At 43.6% G+C, this 20,334-nt stretch overlaps 1 protein-coding gene across 2 annotated transcripts in view; it reads right to left on the bottom strand.

Annotated features, from left to right (window-relative positions):
• GK5 (glycerol kinase 5) overlaps positions 1–20,334 on the bottom strand; it is an 831,314-nt gene that overhangs the window by 152,102 nt on the left and 658,878 nt on the right. For both annotated transcript variants that reach the window (XM_069618275.1, XM_069618276.1), the window contains one exon: positions 16,655–16,759. In XM_069618275.1, the coding sequence (XP_069474376.1) occupies positions 16,655–16,759 (105 nt within the window). The remainder of the gene's footprint in view (positions 1–16,654; positions 16,760–20,334) is intronic.

Raw genomic sequence — 20,334 nt, 5'->3', positions numbered from 1 at the left:
CACCATGCCTACAAACAAGCGCAACACGCAAACCGGGAAAGATGCCTGTCCCAGAAAAGAAAATTAAAGAAGGCAAAATCACTTGCGTCACCATGTATAGTCCTATCAGCAATGGCCTCAGAAGAATAGTTAAAAAAAACACTGGCATATGCTCAAAACAACAGACTTCAACCCAGCTACCCCTAGATTCGCCTTCAAAAGGCAGAAGAACTATAGGGACATGTTGGTGCACACATATCTAATCAAACAACGTAAAGATCAACAGCCCACTCTTTGGAACCTCCCTCGAGTCATAGGGCATTTTAGAGACGGACAATGCTCCGTATGTGCACTAACAAAAAATATCTCCTCTGTTGACTTGAATGGAAAACCGTGGCAACTACGGATCTTCTCAAATTGTGCCACAGATTGGGTTGTATATGGTATGAAGTGCCCCTGCGCTCTACTATATATTGGCAAAACAAAAAGGCCCATCAAACAACGCATTTGTGAACACAGATCTTGTTTGAAAAATAAGGTAGACAATAAACCTCTAGTAGCCCATTACAAATGAAAAAAACACAAATACACAGATCTGTTCTGGTTTGTTATTGAAAGAGTTCCAAGCACCCCTAGAGGTGGCAACAGAGAAACTGTGTTGTCCCGTTGTGAACAATGTTGGATTTACACCTTAAAAACAGTGAAACAGGGCCTTAACTCATCAGTTGAATGGAATGCGCTGTTATAACTGTTCTTCGGTATACTCGTACCTCTCTTCCCACTTTTTCATCGAATGCAATTGTTTCGAATTCATGTGCTGTAGAAGCAGGGCCAGTAGTCATTGCGTACCTTAAGAACTAACATTAAGTTCATCAGGGTTTCATTGTATACCCTATCTAAGTGCAATCAATGAGTGCACCATTTATCTTCACCGCTAACAATTGCCCTGGCATCTCTTAAACATGTTTCATATATGTGTTTAAACAAGGGACAACCTTTGATGTCTAAAACGAAGTGTGTCGCTTGGCAGGAGCACACATATATATGTGTTGCCAGATGTGATTGCTACCCTTTGGAGACACGTTTAACACATCAAATATTAACAGCCATATACCAATATGTGGCTGGTTCTCCTTTAAATACAACCGTTCTACAACATTGTGTCAATGGACGCACTGCGCTAGTCACGTGACATATGCCGTTTTATAAAACAGAAGTCACGCAACTTAGTGTTTCACCTCAGCGCCGAGCAGTCATAGCAAGAACTCCAGTGCCACCTATTTGCATAAGGTAAGCGTCCTGCTGCTCCCTATCTTTATAACGTTTAGAGGGCTCTCCCCCTACCCCTCTCTTAATTTTATTTTGAATATGTTTCTGATTTTCATCAGGTTAGTTGTGGCCTTTTGTAAACAACCTGTTTTGCTCCCTTCACCCCGTGTAGTGAATCGACTCCATTTCTTGGGTCTTTGGCTCGCGACTGTGTCAATACACTCTTGGCAGCATACTGTGAAATAATAGAGGAACTTGGCCTCCTCGGGTAGTAACAAAACTAGGTCTGGTGAGTCCCCCCAACCCCCTGTTTTTTTACAGTTTCTTCTACAGGCTTCCTATTCAGAGTGCTAACTGATGTTCCCTTGCACTCTCAACTTTGATGGTGTCAATACACTTTCACACGCGTATCCACTTGGTGTTGGGTATTCTGTGGACTCTCAAGGGTCATGACTTGTATTAACTTGAGCTTGTTTCAGAGACCTGTTGTCATTTGACAACACCCCTCCTTTCTATGGAGCCCTTCCAACTGTCCACTGTTGTCAAACATCTGGTATGATTCAACGACGTAACTAAGGACCACTGAGACTCCTGTCAAGTAAGTGGCCCTGTACGCATACGGTACGTTCACACACTTTATTGAATAGGTAGGAAGCGATATATATTTATATATATGTCCATGCTTATTTACTCATGTTTAGGAGGTCGTTGATCCCTTTTTTGGACTCCAGTAGATGGTTCAGGCGATTTCCTGATAGACAGGCGTGTCTGTATCCAGCCTTTGACTACACAGGTGTTTCACCAATACGTAAGTTGTTGACAAATAAGTAAGTTGTTGCGCTCGCAACTCAATCCTTAAATTGGTGGCCTTTGACAGCCAAGCTTTTATCGGAGTATGTCTCCTTATAAGGTCGTGAGTGTCCATATTAGTCTTGCTTTAATAAGCCCCAATGATACTAGCTGTCACATAACTCCTCTCGGGTGGGGTGCTAACAAAATTAATATAAATAAAAAAGTCAAACAAACACCCTATGCAAAACATTTCCGCTTGCCCCGCAGCACGGGTCATAGCAAGTGACATAAGATTTAGTCACTAATAGGAAACCTTCCCTATATAATTATTATATATATTTTTTTTAACGTCTGAAAGTAACTATTCAAGATTTCCTTGCAAAAAGAAAAAGAAAAAACAAAAAGTTTCTGAAAAAGCAGTAATAGCCATGTGTTTAATCAGTATAGTGAAGAAATACTCACCTGTAGTAAAGAGAGTGTTCTTACGTTTCCCAGCTTGTGCTTCACTAAGAGTGGTTGCGTTTTTGTTTGTTTTATGACTCTGTTTCTGATGTGTTTAATGTCTGGAATTATTGTAACCTCACACACTCTGACGTGATTCTAATGTTTATTTGTTTATGCCTTGAACCCGTGACAATAAGAATGATTTTTCTTACATGTTTTTATAGAAATAACCATGTTGAATACCAAGTGGGGTATAGATGTATTACCGACTATATGGAAGAAATTGTCTCCTGAAGATGGCCTAAAATAGAGAAGGAAAGACACTAGGGATAGTGTCTAAAAACCTAGAAGGCTGAAATATGTTGACAATAATCGGAGATTCCCATATAAATCAACTGTGGGAACTCTTGTAAACAAATTGGTTATGAATGTTTACACTTTGTCTTGTTTAAACCCCTTTATTACGTTTGTATAATGAATTATTTTTTAAAGCTATGGTAACTATGACAATTGTTTGTGTTATGGCATGCCGTTCTTTTTAGTAAATTCTGATATGTAATAAATTCAGTTTGTTGATTAGTTATCTGTGTTGAGTTCTATGATGTATTTGATATACAACATCAAACTGTATTTGTTTAGCTTATAAACATCAACACGCGAGCTGCTGGGCAACGTAAAGAGGGGTAATCAGACTCACATTATATATATTTTCTCTGACTTAGTTCCCCTTGAGTTCTGATCCCCCGAGATCAAAAACACGGGAATTTACCTGATTTAGAAGATGAAATGGTATACATATTCACACAAGCTTGCCTAGCAGATATTAATCCCTAATCAGTATGTTAACATTTTAAAGCACTACAATAAGAGAAAGCCCCACCTGCACTGCTCAAGCCCCAACAACCAGCGAGTGGTGCCAAACAAATATAACTAATAAACAAGAACAAAGTTAACTTAGTAATAATTGTAAACATGTGAAACTGATAGTGGTAGTCCTAAAATGCAGCAAAACTGCTTGTGCTAATTAATGATGAAATAGAGTAGGCCTACATATGTGTAATATTAGGGACCCATGCCATGCCCCATAGATTAGGATGAGGGTACCTGAAAAAAGGAGTGCCATAGCAGTAACTGAGTTAAGCATAATCTGTTTACATGCAGCTGCAATCTAGCAATTATGTTGCTTAAGTGAGACAAAGTCTTAATCTCGCAGGATAGCAGCTTGCAACATACATCTAAAAATATCAGCAATACAATGTTGTGGTTGAACATGAAGTCCACATGTAGCTTTACAATATGCAAATGATCAAAATCAGGGTATCAACAAAGAAGTCATCTCAGCGTGCAAGACCAGATTTTTTAAACATCTTTATTCACAAAAGATGCCACCTCATAAAGGAGAAGTAAAAAAGGTGGCCCTTCCATTTGTAGAGAATCTTAAATGTATCTGTAAACATTATACCACACTACACCCCTTTGTATTTAAATACTTTCCTGACCCCATTGAATGTTTTCCTGAAGGGCTGCAATGCAAGACTTTAGTGAGGGAAGAGCAAAATGGCTGAAGATTGATACTGAAAGACTTCCTTGTCTCTAGCAGCAGATACGATTAAGGAAAGGGCACAGTAGTTGCATACACATGCAATGATCAGTCTTGCCCAGAAGTTCAATAAGGAACTTTTGCAGAAATAGGTCTGTGGGTCCCTTTTGCATTGATTCTTGCAACCCAAGAATGTATATATTTCTCTTCTCCTTGAATGACTTTCAACGTGACAGCCTCTAGACCTTCATGAAGAGATGAGACAGTTTCTAGAGTCCTCACTTGTATTTGATGTTACTCTTCAGTCGTGCACAGCGCTTCTATTTTGTTGGGTGAGACTTCTGCTTTTTATGTTAGAGCATCTAATGTCTGGCCAACAGAAGCCACAGTGTGTTGCAATTGTTCTAGAAACAGCTGATATGATCTGCTAGTGCAGTCTTTCTTGGTCAAGCCATCCATCTTTGATTGGCTTTTAACAATTATGTCACTGTGGTCCAATATGACAGTATCACAATGTCAGCAAGTGGCTAGCCAGGGTGACTCGAGTCAGGAGGACAGGCTACAATTAGTTAAGCAGAGGTGCTGACTAGGCAGCGCCACTGTGCTGTTTTAAACTAGAGTGATCAAACTCAAAATTGTGGCGTGGAGATGCAAAAAGATTTGATATCACAGTTGTGCATGTTTTCATAGAGTGGATCCACGCTGTGGGATCAAAACCAACACTACACAGAAGGGAGGCACAAGAGAAGCAAAGATTTTACCGCAATTACCTGTGACGGGGCACCTGCCATGAATAACCACTCTGACGTTCCAGTAACGTTCCAAGGGTGTTTATTCCAAAATTACTGGCAGATTGGCTGTGGGTCTGATCAGAGATCTTTAAGGCTACCAGGTTCTTTGGGATCATGGAGGTAGCACCGCCCACCTCTAACTCACCTACCATAGCCATGCCCTCCGCCCTTGCCCTTGTGTCCGTAATGGGGATGTGAATTGTATAGACATGCGACTACTGCTGCTACTACTACTACTACTACTACTACTACTACTACTATTACTCTGCTTCCACTATATCCACTTCCAACTAACACTACCTCCTTTCCAACTACCACTTCCTCCTTTCCCAACTACCACTTCCTCCTTTCCCAACTACCACTACCTCCTTTCCCAACTACCACTACCTCCTTTCCCAACTACCACTACCTCCTTTCCCTACTACCACTGCCTCCTTTCCCAACTACCACTACTCCTCTCTACTCCTAATCTACTGCTAGTTCACTTGCTCCTTACTCTTACACACACAAACACTCCACAGACCCCTCTCTCCAATAACCTATGGATGCCTTGCACACACTCCTCCTCTGGTCTCTGGGACATCCTCCTGTCCTCACCCAACTAACCCACACTTAACCATTTGCATGCACCTTCTTATATACCCCACCCCCTCCCAGGATTGCTTGCTTACCCTGTCCGGTCACATACCTTACTCTGGGGGAACGGAGTGGGGGGTGATGTGGGGGTAGAGGGTGGTCGCTTGGGAATCCTCACAAGGGCTTGTAAGCCCCACCCCTACTTTGTTCTTACTGCGTTTCTAGTATGGAATTTGGGGCAGTCCATTTGCTGCCCCTTTACTCCCAGGACTTCTTGTGGGCCTTGAATACAGTAGAGAAAATTGTTTTCTCAAAGTTAAGGCAGATCGGAAAAATATTTTGCACAGGTTTGATAGATTTTATTTTGACTAATAAATTATATTATATTTGGTGTTAAAATTGGTAGAATGTGACCGAGTGTTGGTCCACAATGAATTGTGTTGGAATGTATCCATCCTACCAACCACCATGCCATATGTTCTAATAGGTGGCGTCTGCGGTTATCTGGCACACCCAGTCAACCAGGATATTAGGCTTCTTGGTTCATACCAGGAAATATGAACACAGAATTCTAGTCGATATTTTTATGTCAGTGAAGGCAGTGAACAAATCCACAGACAAAAAGACAAGCATTCCCCTCCCGGGGACATAGAAAGATGCCTCTGCTGTAGAATGTGGTGGCCCGAGATAAATGTACATCCATCCGTACTGAATGGCAGATCATAAAAGTGAGGCAAAACGTATATATATATACCTACATCACCACGGGATAATGATTCAATCACAATTCCTCCTCTACATGCGAGTCTCAAATCCATTCATTCTCATGACAATGTTTACTCGTTTTTTTTGGTGAGCATGGGAAGGAGTCCCCTTACACAGAACTTGTGAAATGCCCAGCTCATTGTGTAGCCGAGCATCCCAATATGGATTACAATCCCTTAAATGCTGCGACAAAGTTCACTGCCTGACTCTGGGGACTGCCAGGAGCGGGGCCTAGGGGGCTAAGAGTCTCCCTAAACTAGTGGGCAGGGCTCATGGGCGGAATGGGGAGGATCCCTGAAGCAGTCCTTTGACAGGGGTCAGTTACCCTGCTGTTCCCAAACTCCCTCCTATTGACAGGCCGGCCACTCCCCCGAACCACAAATCCAAAAACTAATTTCCCTGGTGATTAAACCTCAAAGGAGATGTTTCGCAAGGCACTCTGGACCCAGGAAGCCACAAGACATCTTTTTTAAGGTTCTGTGAAGTCTGTGAACCGGCAAAACATGCCAGATCAATACAAGCACCCCTAACCTCCAAGACGATACTTACTGGGCAAACACATGCAGGCTTGACCAGGCCTCTCTGACACACCATACACACATTTCAAAAGCTGTCATAGCTCATATAGATTTGCCGTCCCCCCTCATATGCACTCCAAGGCAGAGGGAGCTAGGCGGCTCAAAACCAATCCCAGGCATCAAACCCTTGGGAACCACAGCAGGAGACTGAAGAGTCCCACTTAGGAGCCCCCACTACTTTCATCATTGCTCGCCAAGAAGGCTGGAGCTCTGCTCTTCCATGACTGCAGGAGCAGTCCTCATTGTATCAGTTTCCAGCCCAGCCTGATCACCGTACGTCCTGGAAGCACCCACCACCTCCGTGTGTGGTTCCTGGATGCTTGCATAATTCGCATACTTTGCGACCCATTTTCACGTCCCCAGCACGAAGAGTGCATCGCCTGACCTCAGCATGGCCGGTGCAATGCGGGGTGAAACCGAGGCTCACCTCGGTTCCTAAGCAACAGCGTTGCTTAATTTGAATCAACCACTGCCGATAGGCGGAAGCCGACCTGGCGGAAGAAGGCCCAGGAACAAGGCCGACTTCCTGTTTGCCGCCTGTTCACCGTTGAGAGCCCATGCCCGTGATATCAAGGTACTCTGCTCTCCTACCCATCTCGCTACATGCTTTTGTCACGCAAGCCGTCCCAGCCACCTCATTCTGCCCAAACAAATCCTTGGCTCACAAAAGCAAGGCCTATACCAGATTCCTATTGCGCCTCCTCTTTCTCTGCCGCCAGGATCACCACCCTGACGGACTCTGCGGCATCATGGTCCATCGTAGCGGCCACTGCTAGTAGTATTACACCATTCTCCAATGAGCAATCTCCTATTGCGTGCCCTGCACCTATAATCCACACTGCGCTCAGTATTACCTCCGACCCCACCATCACTATGACCTGCACTGCTCTGACCCAACCCATTACGCTCCGTGTAACAATCTGCGTTCCATTGAGCTTTTCAGCTGCTTGATTTTGATTATTGCGCTCCGTGTAACAATCTGTGTACCATTGAGCTTTTCAGCTGTTTGATTTTGATTATTGCGCACTGTGAATCAATCTGTTTCCCATTGAGCTTATCAGTTGCTTGAATTTGATTATTGCGCACCATCATGTTGTCCTTCCATAGAGCTACCCTAGCCTTAGCCTCCATCCTCCCTCCAGTTCAGACAGTCACCCCTCCTACGCCCAATCCACACCACATACCCTCAACCCCAAACCCTCCATTACACTACCCCTCACCACAGAAACTACACACCATACCAACACTCTTACACCCCTCGAATGGTTAATCCGTTTCACCACACCACCTACACCACTCATCCCTCTCCCAGTCCACATCAGGAACCAGAGACTAGGATCTCGCCTCCCAAAACACAAAACACTGCCCTCACTAAAAACTACCCAACTGATAACATCATAGCCAGAACGCGCCCCATCTCCCCCGCCCTCTCACCCACCCCTAACACGATCTCCACACCAGCCCCTTGTATCAAAGGCACCCTCATCAATGCTAGATCCATTGTCGCCCATGCCTCAGAGATCGCAGATCTCATTATCGCTAATAGCTTAGACTTCTTGGCTGTTACAGAAACCTGGTTGCAGCAGGCCCGGCACTCTCTATAGTACTACCAGATGGTTACACCATTATCAGAGCGGACAGATTGTCAGGTAAATGCGGTGGAGTTACATTCATCGCCAAACCCCCCTTTCCCTCAGAGCCACCCCCCTTGTCCAGCCTCTCCTCCGCTGAGCTCCTGTCAGTGAAACAATCTCTCGCCCACCTAAACTGTACTCTTGCACCTCATTTATCGACTTCCCAGCCCCTCCCCCTCCTTTGAGGACGATATCCTCAATCTCCTCTCCATGCACACCAAATTGGGCTCTCAAACAATCCTCCTGAGAGATCTGAACCTTGGCCTCCACAACCCAAATGACCATCTCGCTACAGCAGTGTATAACATATCTAATCTGGGTTTTACACACAAAATCTCATCTCCCACACATGCCAAAGGTAGAACTCTGGATTGGGTATCTGACCTTAATTGTTCAGTTATTATTACCCAAAACGAACCAGTAGCCTGGTCAGACCACCATCTCATAGTATTCTCTATCCCAGAACCCTCCCCGCCTAAAGTAGCACTAGCTTCCCCCTCAGTCTCCAGAAATTGCCGCAACATCACCATTGACAACCTCCACCCTCTCATTGGTGATATCCTCAACGAGTCCAAATTTCGCAAGCTTGACCCCGCTAACCTGGAAGACCTCTTCAACAATACTCTTAAATCGGCATTAGACTCTACTGCCCTGTTAATACTCAAGAAAGCCAAACCCTTAGCAGACCCCAATAAATGGTTCAAACCAGAATTAAAACACCTCAGAACCCCCAAAAGATCAGCGGAATCAACATGGTGCAAATCTCTGACTCCCATCAACATAACAGCCTTCACCATTGCTGCCACTACCTACAAAGCAGCCATCCTCTCAGCTAAAAAAAGAAACCTACAATTCTAAAATCCACAATGCCAAATCTTCACAAGACTGCATCAAAAACGAAGAATGGTGCACTAAAATCCAGAAAGCCCTAGCAGATAAATTGCCCAACTCCAAAATAAGATCAAAGCAAAAACAACAAGCCTCTCCGCCTGCCTGCTCACGCCCCTTGACCCACTGCCATAACCACACACCTGCGCCTCATTCTCTTTCTCGCAAGTGACTCCTAAAGAAGTCGAAGACATCATAAAAAGTCTAAAACCTTCCCACTGCCAAGGATATATCTGCCCAGCCACCATCATTAAAGAGGGAGCCAAAAACCTAGCCCCATTCATCACCTCTTTAAATAAATTCCTCATTCTCATCCAACCAGGTACCCAACAACCTCAAGGAAGCTTGGGTCATGCCATTACTAAAAACCTTAAGGAAGCTTGGGTCATGCCATTACTAAAAAAAAAAAAAAAACAACCTCGATCCCAATGTCTCCACCAATTACAGGCCCATCGCTACCGCCCCGTTCTTACTAAAAATCCTGGATCGGTTGGCCTACTTGCAAATTCAGAAGCACCTAGAGGACAATGAACTCCTCGGTCCCAGACAATCTGGTTTCAGACCTAAACACGGAACTGAGACAGCACTGTTGGATCTCAAGATCCAGATGGACAAGGCAAAGGATAACGGCAAGCTAGCAGTCCTTTTGCTACTAGACCTATCCACTGCCTTTGACCTGGTTGATCATCAAATCCTCACTAAGCACATTAAAACAGCTGTGGCATTCTCCACCAATGCATCTGACTGGATTAAATCCTTCCTCTCTAACCGGACTACAAGAGTCTTCTCCCCTTCTGCCTCTGCCGATCCTACTCCAATACTGTGTGGTGTCCCACAAGGTTCCCATGTGTCGCCCACATTATACAATATTTTTACTAAGCTACTAAGCTTAGACAAGTTGGGTGTCGTCTATACAAACTTTGCTGACGACACCCAAGTCCTCAACCCCCTCACTGGCTGCTATGACCACGATTCAAAACTGCTAAATAACATTTACAGTGAAATCCAAGCTTGGATGGCTACCAACAGTCTTTGCCTCAAAGACAAGACCGAGCTAATGATCGTTGGTACGCGGGCACGCCTGAACAAACTCGACACCAGATACTCCCTCTTCTGTCATTGACAGCAACACAATCAACGTCTCCGAAGAGATAAAAACTTTAGGGGTCTACCTTGACTCAACCCTCTCTCTCAAAAGACAGGTCAACAGTGTCGAATCCTCCACGGCCTACACTAACAAACTAATCTACAGTTGCAAACCATTCCTCTCCACAAGCAGTTGCCTAACGCTAGTTAGAGCACTCGCCCTATCTAAATTGGATTACTGCAACACACTATTCCTTGGTACGACTGAACAGAATCTAAACAGAATCCAGGTACTCCAAAACAATTCACTATGAGCCGCACTCAGTCTTCCCAGATCCTGCCACATTTCCACCCACAGAATGAATGCCAACTGGTTGCCCATCCGTAATAGAATCACATTACGCACCTTGGCCCTCACTTTCAAATGCCTCACGAATTCAGCCCCGAGATATCTGGCAGACAAAATCTGCCTGCACAAACCTACTTGCACTACCAGATCTGCTCTCTACCATGATCTGGTAAAACCAAGGTTCAATCTCAAAACCGCTGGAGGAGCCAGCTTCACGGTCCAAGCTGCCAAATGCTGGAACTCCTTTCCCATTGCGCTTAAACAAGAACCTTCCTTCCTCTCTTTCAAAGCCAACATAAAAAACTGGCTCTCCAATCACCACCAAGATACTGTTATCTAATTGTTACTCCTGTACTGTACCACTCTGAATCATTGTATGCCACAATCTCCTTATGTAACCAGGGTCCATCTTATTTATTTTTGTTCTATGCCTGTATGTATCTGCCTTCAATTGCATGTATGTAACCTAAAGCTTTCAAGCGCGCAGCTACCCCCGGTTTGGTGCGCGATTCAAATATTAAACAAATACAAAAAGAAATACATGTAAGGGGATATAGGGCATATCCCTATATAAACCAGTGAGCCTAGTCCATCAGTATGAGTTGCTGGAGCAGGTTTTGTCAGGTGGTTTGAGGAGGTTGGAGCATGATAAAAGAACTATGGAGGGTGGAGACTGTTGAAGGAGAGAGGGGGAGAGACAGATTCAGAGGAGATGGAGCAGTTGGGGGAGGTGATCACTTCAGGAGGTGGTGGCAAGCAGTTGGATAGGTTGGTAACATCAAGAGGAGGTGGTAAGAACAGGACAAGGGCTTAACAACTGAAGGAGGTGTTGCTGAACCAAGCAAGAGAACGAAGGAATGAGAAGGCCAGATTGGCTCAAGGCAAGTGGCAGAGACAGGGGGAGATACGCGACCCAGGCAGGAAGCTCAGAATAGTGAGGAGCTTAGAAGGAGAGACAAAGTGGGGTGCAGTCCTGAAATTGGGTAAGGGCCCTTCGGAGTACAGGGTGCTAGTGGTGGCTACTGGCTCTAACTCCAAGGCCTTGAGAAGCCCACTGCTAGATAGCCGAAGGATAGAAGACCCAAAAAAGCCTGCATCTATAATTAGTTGCCAATGTGTGGAAGCTAACTTAGTTGGCAAGGTGTGGAAGCTATCCTGAGGATGTGCGACTTTGCTTAAACACTTACAAGACTATCATGACAAACACGTGTGTTGCCTTTTTGGTGTACTGAAACCAATGAAGACTGTAAATGACTTGCCTGGTGTCCAGCCATTTGTATGTCCCACTCAGCTGACCATGATAGCTTAGAATGGACTATGACTTTTTATTTATTACACATTTTTACATAACAACCTGGCTCCTGATTGAATTCTAGAATGTCAAAAATGAACTCTGTATGTCTGCCATTATTTCTTAACACGGTTACTTTACTTTACTTTACTTTAATACATTTATATAGCGCGGCCATGAACCCGAGGGTGTGTGGGCACTACAAGACAACAACAACGAGTAACAAATAGAAGAGTCCGAAATGCAGAGCCACCATGGAGAAGAAAGATTATAGCCGCCTAAGGATCAATTAGTTGAATAAGTATGTCTTTAAGCTTTTCTTAAACAATTCAAGAGAATCAATAGATCTTATGTTTAGAGGAAGAGCATTCCAGACCCTAGGTCCGTTAAAAATAAAGGCTGGGTTAGCTGCTCTAACAGTGTGGCATGTTGGTTCAGCCAAAAAGTGCTGATTATTTGACCTTAGTATTCGCACATTATTTTTTGTGGATAGCAGCTGTTGTAGGTACCCAGGCATATTTCCTGATCTACACTTATATATAATAGTCAGAGTTCGGAATAGAAATCTGGAAGTCACTGGCAACCAGTGTAACTCACGTTTTGCCAGTGTGACATGATCTCTGAATTTAAGATTCATAACAGCTCTGATAGCCCCATTTTGGCATACCTGCAACCTATTACAATCAGATTTACTGATACCCATGAGTAGGCTAGAGCAGTAGTCTATTTTAGAGCCTACTATTGCTCTTGCAATAATTTCAGCGTTCTCCTGTGAGATCAGTGGCCGTAGATGTGCTAACAATTTGATGTAATATGCACATGAGGATACCAGACTGCTGACATGTGGTTTCATGGTCATATATTGGTCAAAGGTTACTCCAAGGGTTTTCACCTTTTTTAGGGGTTTAATAGATTCTCCACCCAATTGGAAGTGCTCATACACTGATCCCATTCTATTAATGGTGTGTGGTGAGCCTATAACGAGTAGCTCCGTTTTTGACTTGTTCAGTGCTAGTTTATTATGGACCATCCAGGCCTCAATGAGAGTAAAAACTCTGTTGATGGCTAATTCATCTTCCTTGTGACATCCAGTAAGCGGGATGACACATTGCGTGTCATCTGCGTAATTAGTAAAAATTATATTCTCAAAGTCGAGCATTGCAAACAAAGGGGCTGTGAATATAGTTGTTACGATAGGTTCCGATTCTGCATTACCGCAGAAGACTCTACTGTCTCGGTTATTAAGGAAAGATGATACCCATTTGCAGGCCAAAGGTGAAAAATTAGCCACTTCGCACAACCTGGTGGCCATGATATCATGGTCCACCAGGTCGAAAGCCGCAGAAAGATCAAGCAGCATAAGCAGGGATGCCTCCTTATTGTCCATACGAACCATCAGTTTAGATTTGAGTTCAAGTAAAGCAGTCTCAGTGTCGTACCCAACCCGAAATCCAGACTGATGGTCATTTAAGATGGGATGTGCCTTTAAATGTTCTGCAATTTGAATGTAGGCCACCCGATCAAGAATCTTGAGTAGGAATGCTGTGTTTGTTATTCGTCGATAATTATTTGGTATATCAACTGAAAGCCCTGGTTTCTTCAAGATTGGCATGACCCATGATTGCTTAAGTTTCTGGGGAACAATACCGGTAGAAATAGAGGTATTTACGAATTGACGAATGGATGAAATTAAGGAAGGGGCACATGACTTAGTTATCATGGTAGTATGAATGACGTTCTTATTTTTTGTGGCTTTTAATTGGGTGATAATAGCTTCTAAGTCTCTGTCCGTGATGGGTGCTAAATTAAAAACCAGAATATCTGGTGATCTTTGGTAAGGCCAATCAGTAGATGTGGCCACGGAGCAATTTAAATTAATACTTTTCTCCAATATGTCTTCCTTAATCATGCGTAGTTTTTTATGCATGGCTTGTTGCATAACATTGCACCAGGTAGCATTGTCCGCAATAGTTCTAACTGGCGTAGAGTGGTTGGTTCTTTCCTATTCTTTCAGGATACGGAAGAGCTCCTTCGAGTCATGCTGAGCATTTTGAATGCGGTCATTAAAAAAGCTAGATTTGGCCTTAAGAATAGCCTTTTTATAGATACTAATATCGGCTTTATATTGATTGAGAAGAAATTGGGTATTATGCTTTTTCCACAGGTAATACGAATTCGTGGATATTGATTTCAAAGACTGACGCTCTGGTGTAAACCATAAATTATGTCTATTATCAACTTTAGGCGTTTTCATTTTTATGGGTACCCAGGTGTTAGCAACACATTCTAAGTTGTACATATTCCTTTTTTCTAGGTTTTCCGAAGTGTCCATTATAGGATCGACGATGGTATTAAGAATTGATTCCACTTTAATCTTTTTGATGTTTTTTAAGTTTCGATATGGTGTTTTAGCAGGAATCTGGATTTTAGGTTTAATAGGGAAATCAATAGGCACATTGAAATTCACAAAGAAGTGATCAGACCAGGGACATGGTGAGAACAGTATGTTATCAATGCTGGTTTTGTGACTAACTACCCACTCTAAGATGTGGCCCAGATGATGTGTAGGCTCTTGGATATGTTGTATGAAGCCTAGTTCATGCAGAGTTTTTTGCATTTCAAAAGCAATTTTATCTCCCATATGGTTATACCATAGATTGAAGTCTCCTAAAATCAAGTACTTACTGTTAGCTTTTACCGTGGTAAGTAAGAACCTCAAGAGGTTTTTAACAAAATCATGCGTTATAAGCGGTGGTTTATATAACAGAAGACTGTTCAAGGTGCTTTCTGCACTCAAGTTAGTTTTTATGCATAAAGAGTCCACACCATCCATTAAAAATGCGCTACATTCCCAAATATTACGGGTTATCTTATGTATAATAGCAACCCCTCCTCCCTTAGCATCTTTTCTATCGCATCTAATCATGCCATATCCCACAGGAATGGCTAGATTGAGCGATGGACCAGCGGCTGGGTATGCCCATATCTCAGTGATTGCACATATGTCTATATCCTGCTCCTCAATATGGGTAGCAATCTCAATAGCATGTTTTACCAAGGATCTGGTATTAATAAGAAGTGTTTTAATGAAATGGTCATAGGCAACAGTTTTAACATGTTTAGTTTTAGGAGCTGAGGCTTCTATAAATGGTGGAGTAGTATCTATAGTTAATGCAGGCGGTAAATGAGGAGGCGTGATGATGCTATTCAATACATCTGGAGTGGGAATATATGGAGTGTTTATATCAGTTTCTAATGTGGGAGCAATCCCAACAAGCAAAGGTGCGTCTGTTGGTGCAGACATACTTCTTATGTCAGCCAGTACTGCCTCTATCCGCTGAACTCTACTATGCATGTGATCAGTAATAGCTTTTTGTTTGTCTAACATACCTTTAGCTGCCTCAATTGCATAAAGGGCCTCTTGAAGTCCCATAATGTACAAGAGAATACAAAGGTCAGCAGCAAGTAGTACGACACCGCGCGACGCGTCCAGACGCGGACTAGCGCAGACTATGCTGGACCCGTGCGTGCAGGCGCATTCGCGCCGGGATCGGGAAAAAGTATGCGGCGTGAAACTGCAATTCTTCTTGGGAGATGTAGTTCCCGGTCGCTGGAAGAGCAGCCAAAAGGAATTCTAGTGCAAATAGCACACGCTGACTAAACAAGAAAGCAGCTTCAAAGTAAGCTTGTCCTCAGAAACGTAGTTTCTAATCTTCCTAATATACAATTTCTAAAGATATTCAAGTATTCGATTTAGAATCTATATTGTGCAACAACACAGTCTAATATACAATTTTAAAACAACACAATTAAAATAATCGATGTCAGACTATCTGCTTGTCCTGTCATCATTGTTTATTTTTTTGATGTTTTAGGGAGCAATTGGTAATACTTCACAATGACACATCACTAATCAAGGACTAGTCCTGATGAAGGCAGGGGTCACAAAAGTATACACGTATCGTTGCCAAAACGTAAGTCGACTTCCAATACATGTTGAACTATTTGTGTTTTCTCTTAATTGTCTGTCATTGCACCAAAGGTGAATATGTTTTGTCAATGTCTATATTGATTATATACATTGAATAATGTTCAGTGAGCATGAGATAGTGATGAAATACATATTGTTTATATGTACTTACAACTGCTGCTTTCTTAATTTTGTTTCATATTACATTGTTTTGAATTCATGTTTTGTGACATTGTTACTTTGCAACCAATATTTATTTTCATGTTTATGTGAATGCCACAGCATTACATACGCTTATGGTCAAACTATAAGGGCAGCTCACATACCACAACAAGGAAACTGGAATAAGGCAGTAAATATTTGGGACCTTTCGTTCTTGTTTTTTTTGTATTATATAATTTATTATTTTGACAATGTACGTAAAGGATTCATTCTTGCGGCTATGAGAGGACACATTCTCTTCAGAAATGGATGGTCTTGGCCTCACCATCTTCATTATTACATGAGTGACGACATCATTGCACCCTTTGATTTTCCATTAGATTAATTTTGAGTAACTTGCATTGTATCTTTCGATCAAAGAGAGTCAACTTAACACACATACAGCCTGAACTTGGTAACTGTACTACCACCTTTAATTCAATGCAAATGAAAACTGTGAAAATACACTGATGCAAACAATGAAAAGCGACCATCACTTACCCACTTTCTGAGCCCATGCAACAGCTGTGCCGGTGTCTGATGAATTGCCTTCCGCTAAACAGACAAGTTCTGAACCAATCTTCCAACCAATCAGAGGGTACAGACCTTCATAACCACAGAAGACATATTCATAAGTAATTGATATGCTAAAAGGAATAGGTGACAACCAAAAAATTCATAAACACATGCCATACAAGTAAGAATGTTGTGCATGTCTTCCATTCATATCAGCAATTTGCACCTGAGGAAGGGCGCTCATCCAATCGGGTAACTGGAAACGTTGGTCGAAACTGCCAATGTCTGGCCTTGATCCACCAGCCACCCATGCCGCTTCCCCGGGTGCCGCCATCTTTTTTCTGCATCTCGGCCCCCGTCCCTGCCCTAAAACCCCTACCCACCAATCCTGGCCCCCACATCATCCCTGAACTACCAGTCCCTCCAACCTAAATGTAGGCCTAGCTCTAGCCGATGCACTCTTTTCCCGGTCTGTCCCCACCCGCAATAGAAACAGAAAAGGGACATTGTCCCTTTTCAATTTACCATTGGGGTTGATCTTGTTATTTTACAGGAAATTAAGCACACGCAGCAAACGCTCAGCCGGTCTCAAGTACAAAGAAAAAGTTCAACTATTGCACCACTATCAAAGCGTTGGGGTGTGAAGAGTAAACACCCTGGGGGCAAAAGCTATAGTATTTGGTTTTCCTAAGCCATATCCTCCTATTGTGATGTCACGAGGGGGTATGGAAGTCATAATCAACCACTGTAACATCAAGGCAAGGAGAGAAAGCATTTTCCCTGCATCTTCTGAGACCTGTGGGAAACAGAGCAAGCCCACCACCCGGGAAACATTACTCTGTGGCTGCCCTGATAACACAGGAGCTGCAGATCTAGCGGTCTATGAGATCTGCAACCCCTGTGCTGTCAAAAGGTGTTTTGATGTGGATTTCAAAGAAGCTGTGGCATTCACAAACTCTTCCTCGCTGACTGGGAATCATGCTCGGAGGGTGGAGGTGGTGGTGACGAAAATGGATGGCCTGATGCCAAGTCCACGTTTTCTTCATTGGATTAAGGGAATCTGTATTTCTTATGTTGTATATAGTCACCTCATGCCTCCCCTTTTTATTCTGCAAAACCGGTCCATGGGGACAGTGCCGGGAATAGAAAACGGACATAAGGGCCATACTCCACAGAATACTTCAGGGATAGATTCCACCAATTGTTTCCAGTGGCAACCTAGACACCTTGCTCACCAAAAGCGCCAATTAAAATGATGAATGTTGGTAATAAACATGGAGGAATCAAAATAATATCGGGCAAAATGGAGCAAATGGATTCTTTGCTGTAATTAGTTGTCACCCTGAACGGTTGTGGTGCTTTTTCCCCCAAGCAGGATTTTGACTTCAGGGATACTAATGTGTTTGGCCAATATGGCCATCTACTTGACTACTGGAAAGAAGAGGTCAAGTTATACTGCAAGGGCCAACCTGTGCCATTTGGTGGTCTTCTTCTCCTTCTCCTTCTTCTTCTGGTTTTAGTTCAATTTGAACTTTCTTGTTAGCAGATATGAATTTTTCTGTAAGATGTGGGTTTTCCTGTGATTTAAACTCTGTAGAGGGGTAGTGTCTGTTATACATAGAGTAATATGCACTGGCGTAACCGACTTTCTTATGGTGCGTGCCATTTATGTGCAAGAGGATTTGGCCTTCCGACCTTCTCTGTCTTACAACCATAAATGTGTAGATAGTGGGGGTCAGGTCTTCAGTGTTTGTGGCAGATATACATGGTTTCGTTTGAGAGCTTGAATTTTAGTGATAGGTGTGTGTATGCAACATTAATGTAAAAAGTGCCTGTGAGGTGCTGTGATCAGCTCCAGTGTCCTAGTTTGCGAGGTTTCAATTGTCCCTCATGTCCTTGCATGTAGTGGTTTGGGTGTGGTTAAATAATTTGGTGGAATTTGGACTGCTGGCTATGGGACAACCCTGCACAGTTCCTAGCTGTAACCCTGAGAGTATGAATAGTTAGGTGAGCTGGGATGTGCATGAAAGAGGTATGCAAGAGGTGTAAGGTGGAGTGTGTTATTTATCCAGGGTAAGACTGTTGAACTGTTACTATCTATCTTGAATGCCTGACATGGGAAAGGGACTGCTGTGTTTTGTAAGCAGGATAACTGCCATCTTGCCTAGAATCTGGAAAATGCCCCAAAGGGGACGTCTTAAAACCAGTGGATGAACTTTGGCTCGTTTGACTTTGAGGACTTTCTCCAGAGGCACCAATCATTGCTTAGACAGTCACATCTTCAGCTGCCATTCACACTTGGCTGACCTTAGCACGTGTGTATATGGGCTTATTTCAAATATATGACATGTAGATATGCCCTACTGTAATAATTAGTAGGGTCTTGTGCATGCAGCGTGCCTCTCAGCCCCCTGTGAACTAAGATCCAACTATGATCCCTGACAGCATAGGGTCAAAAACCAATGGTTAGACTGCTATATGCATGTGGATGTATTTTCCAGTGGTTTGAGAGTGAAATTCAGGCCTATCCATAAAAAGGAAACACATTTATTTATTTATTTATTGAGCATTTGTTAGGCGTCTATACAATAAAATTGTGTTTCCAGGCGCCACAAGGCTAACTGGGGAGGGAACAAGGGGAATGAATAACATTGGCAAAACAGTAAATATACAATCGTGGTCCTACTAGGCCTTGTGGCATTCGAACGTGCAAGTGCAGTGAAGAGAAGTGCAGGAGACAGGGATAAGTCGGGTGGTGGGGTGCAAGGAATGAACAAGTGTTGGTGGGTGCCCAGGAGGGAAGTGCCAAGGGGAGCTAAGGAGTGAGTGCCTCAGGATAAGTGCTATGGCGGGCGAATCCCAAGGGTGGGATGCACAGCCGCCAGGCAGGGGCCCGCAGGCAGCAGTGCTGTTGTCGACTGGGTAGAGGGCCTAGTATCCTCTGAGATTCACGATGAGCAGGGCACCAGTCTCAGCGGCAGTCAGGTGGTCAGCAAGGAAGGAAAAGAGGTAGAGAAAAGCAGAGTTTTGAGGAGTTTCGAGAACTTAAGGAGGTCCGGCTCAAGTCAGAGGGCCAGGGAGGCTGTTCCAAAGAGGGACACCAGTCAAAGAAAGAGAACTGCCCCCCACTCAGTGCTTGGAGAAGTGTTTGACAATCAGAGAGTTGGAATTAGAGGAGCGGACGACTCTAGCCAGGGAGAATTTAGGGAGGCAAAGTTGGAGACAGCGTAGTCCCACATGCCAGAAAGCCTCATGGATGACATAGAGGGTCTTCCATTTAATCTTTGCTGCCACAGGGTGCCAAAGGAGAGATTTTAGGGTAGAGGGCACAAGAAGGGCAGCTACAGGGTAGGGGGATAACAGGGCACAGGTGTCCCAATGAGAAGGATCTCCATTTTACAAGGCATGAAGACTGAGATCGTTAGCCACACACCATGCCTGGATGTTGGTCAGACAATCAGGGATGAGAGAGGAGGAAGAAGAGGTAGTAGATGGAAGTTTGAAGGAAAGCTTTGTGTCACCAGCATAGCACTGGAAATTAGGAGAAAAGGAGGAGACTAGGTGGGCAAGAGGGGCGAGATAGATATTGAAGAGCCATGGTGATGGGATAGAGCCTTGGGGGACACTGCAGGTCGTGAGTGTGGTGGTGGAGGAAAAAGGGCCCA

The sequence above is a fragment of the Ambystoma mexicanum genome, chromosome 10, assembly GCF_040938575.1.
Source record: "Ambystoma mexicanum isolate Mex_15411 chromosome 10, UKY_AmexF1_1, whole genome shotgun sequence".
NCBI lineage: Eukaryota > Metazoa > Chordata > Amphibia > Caudata > Ambystomatidae > Ambystoma > Ambystoma mexicanum.
Note: the sequence above shows the minus strand (reverse complement) of the source record. Positions and strands in the feature narration are given on the sequence as shown.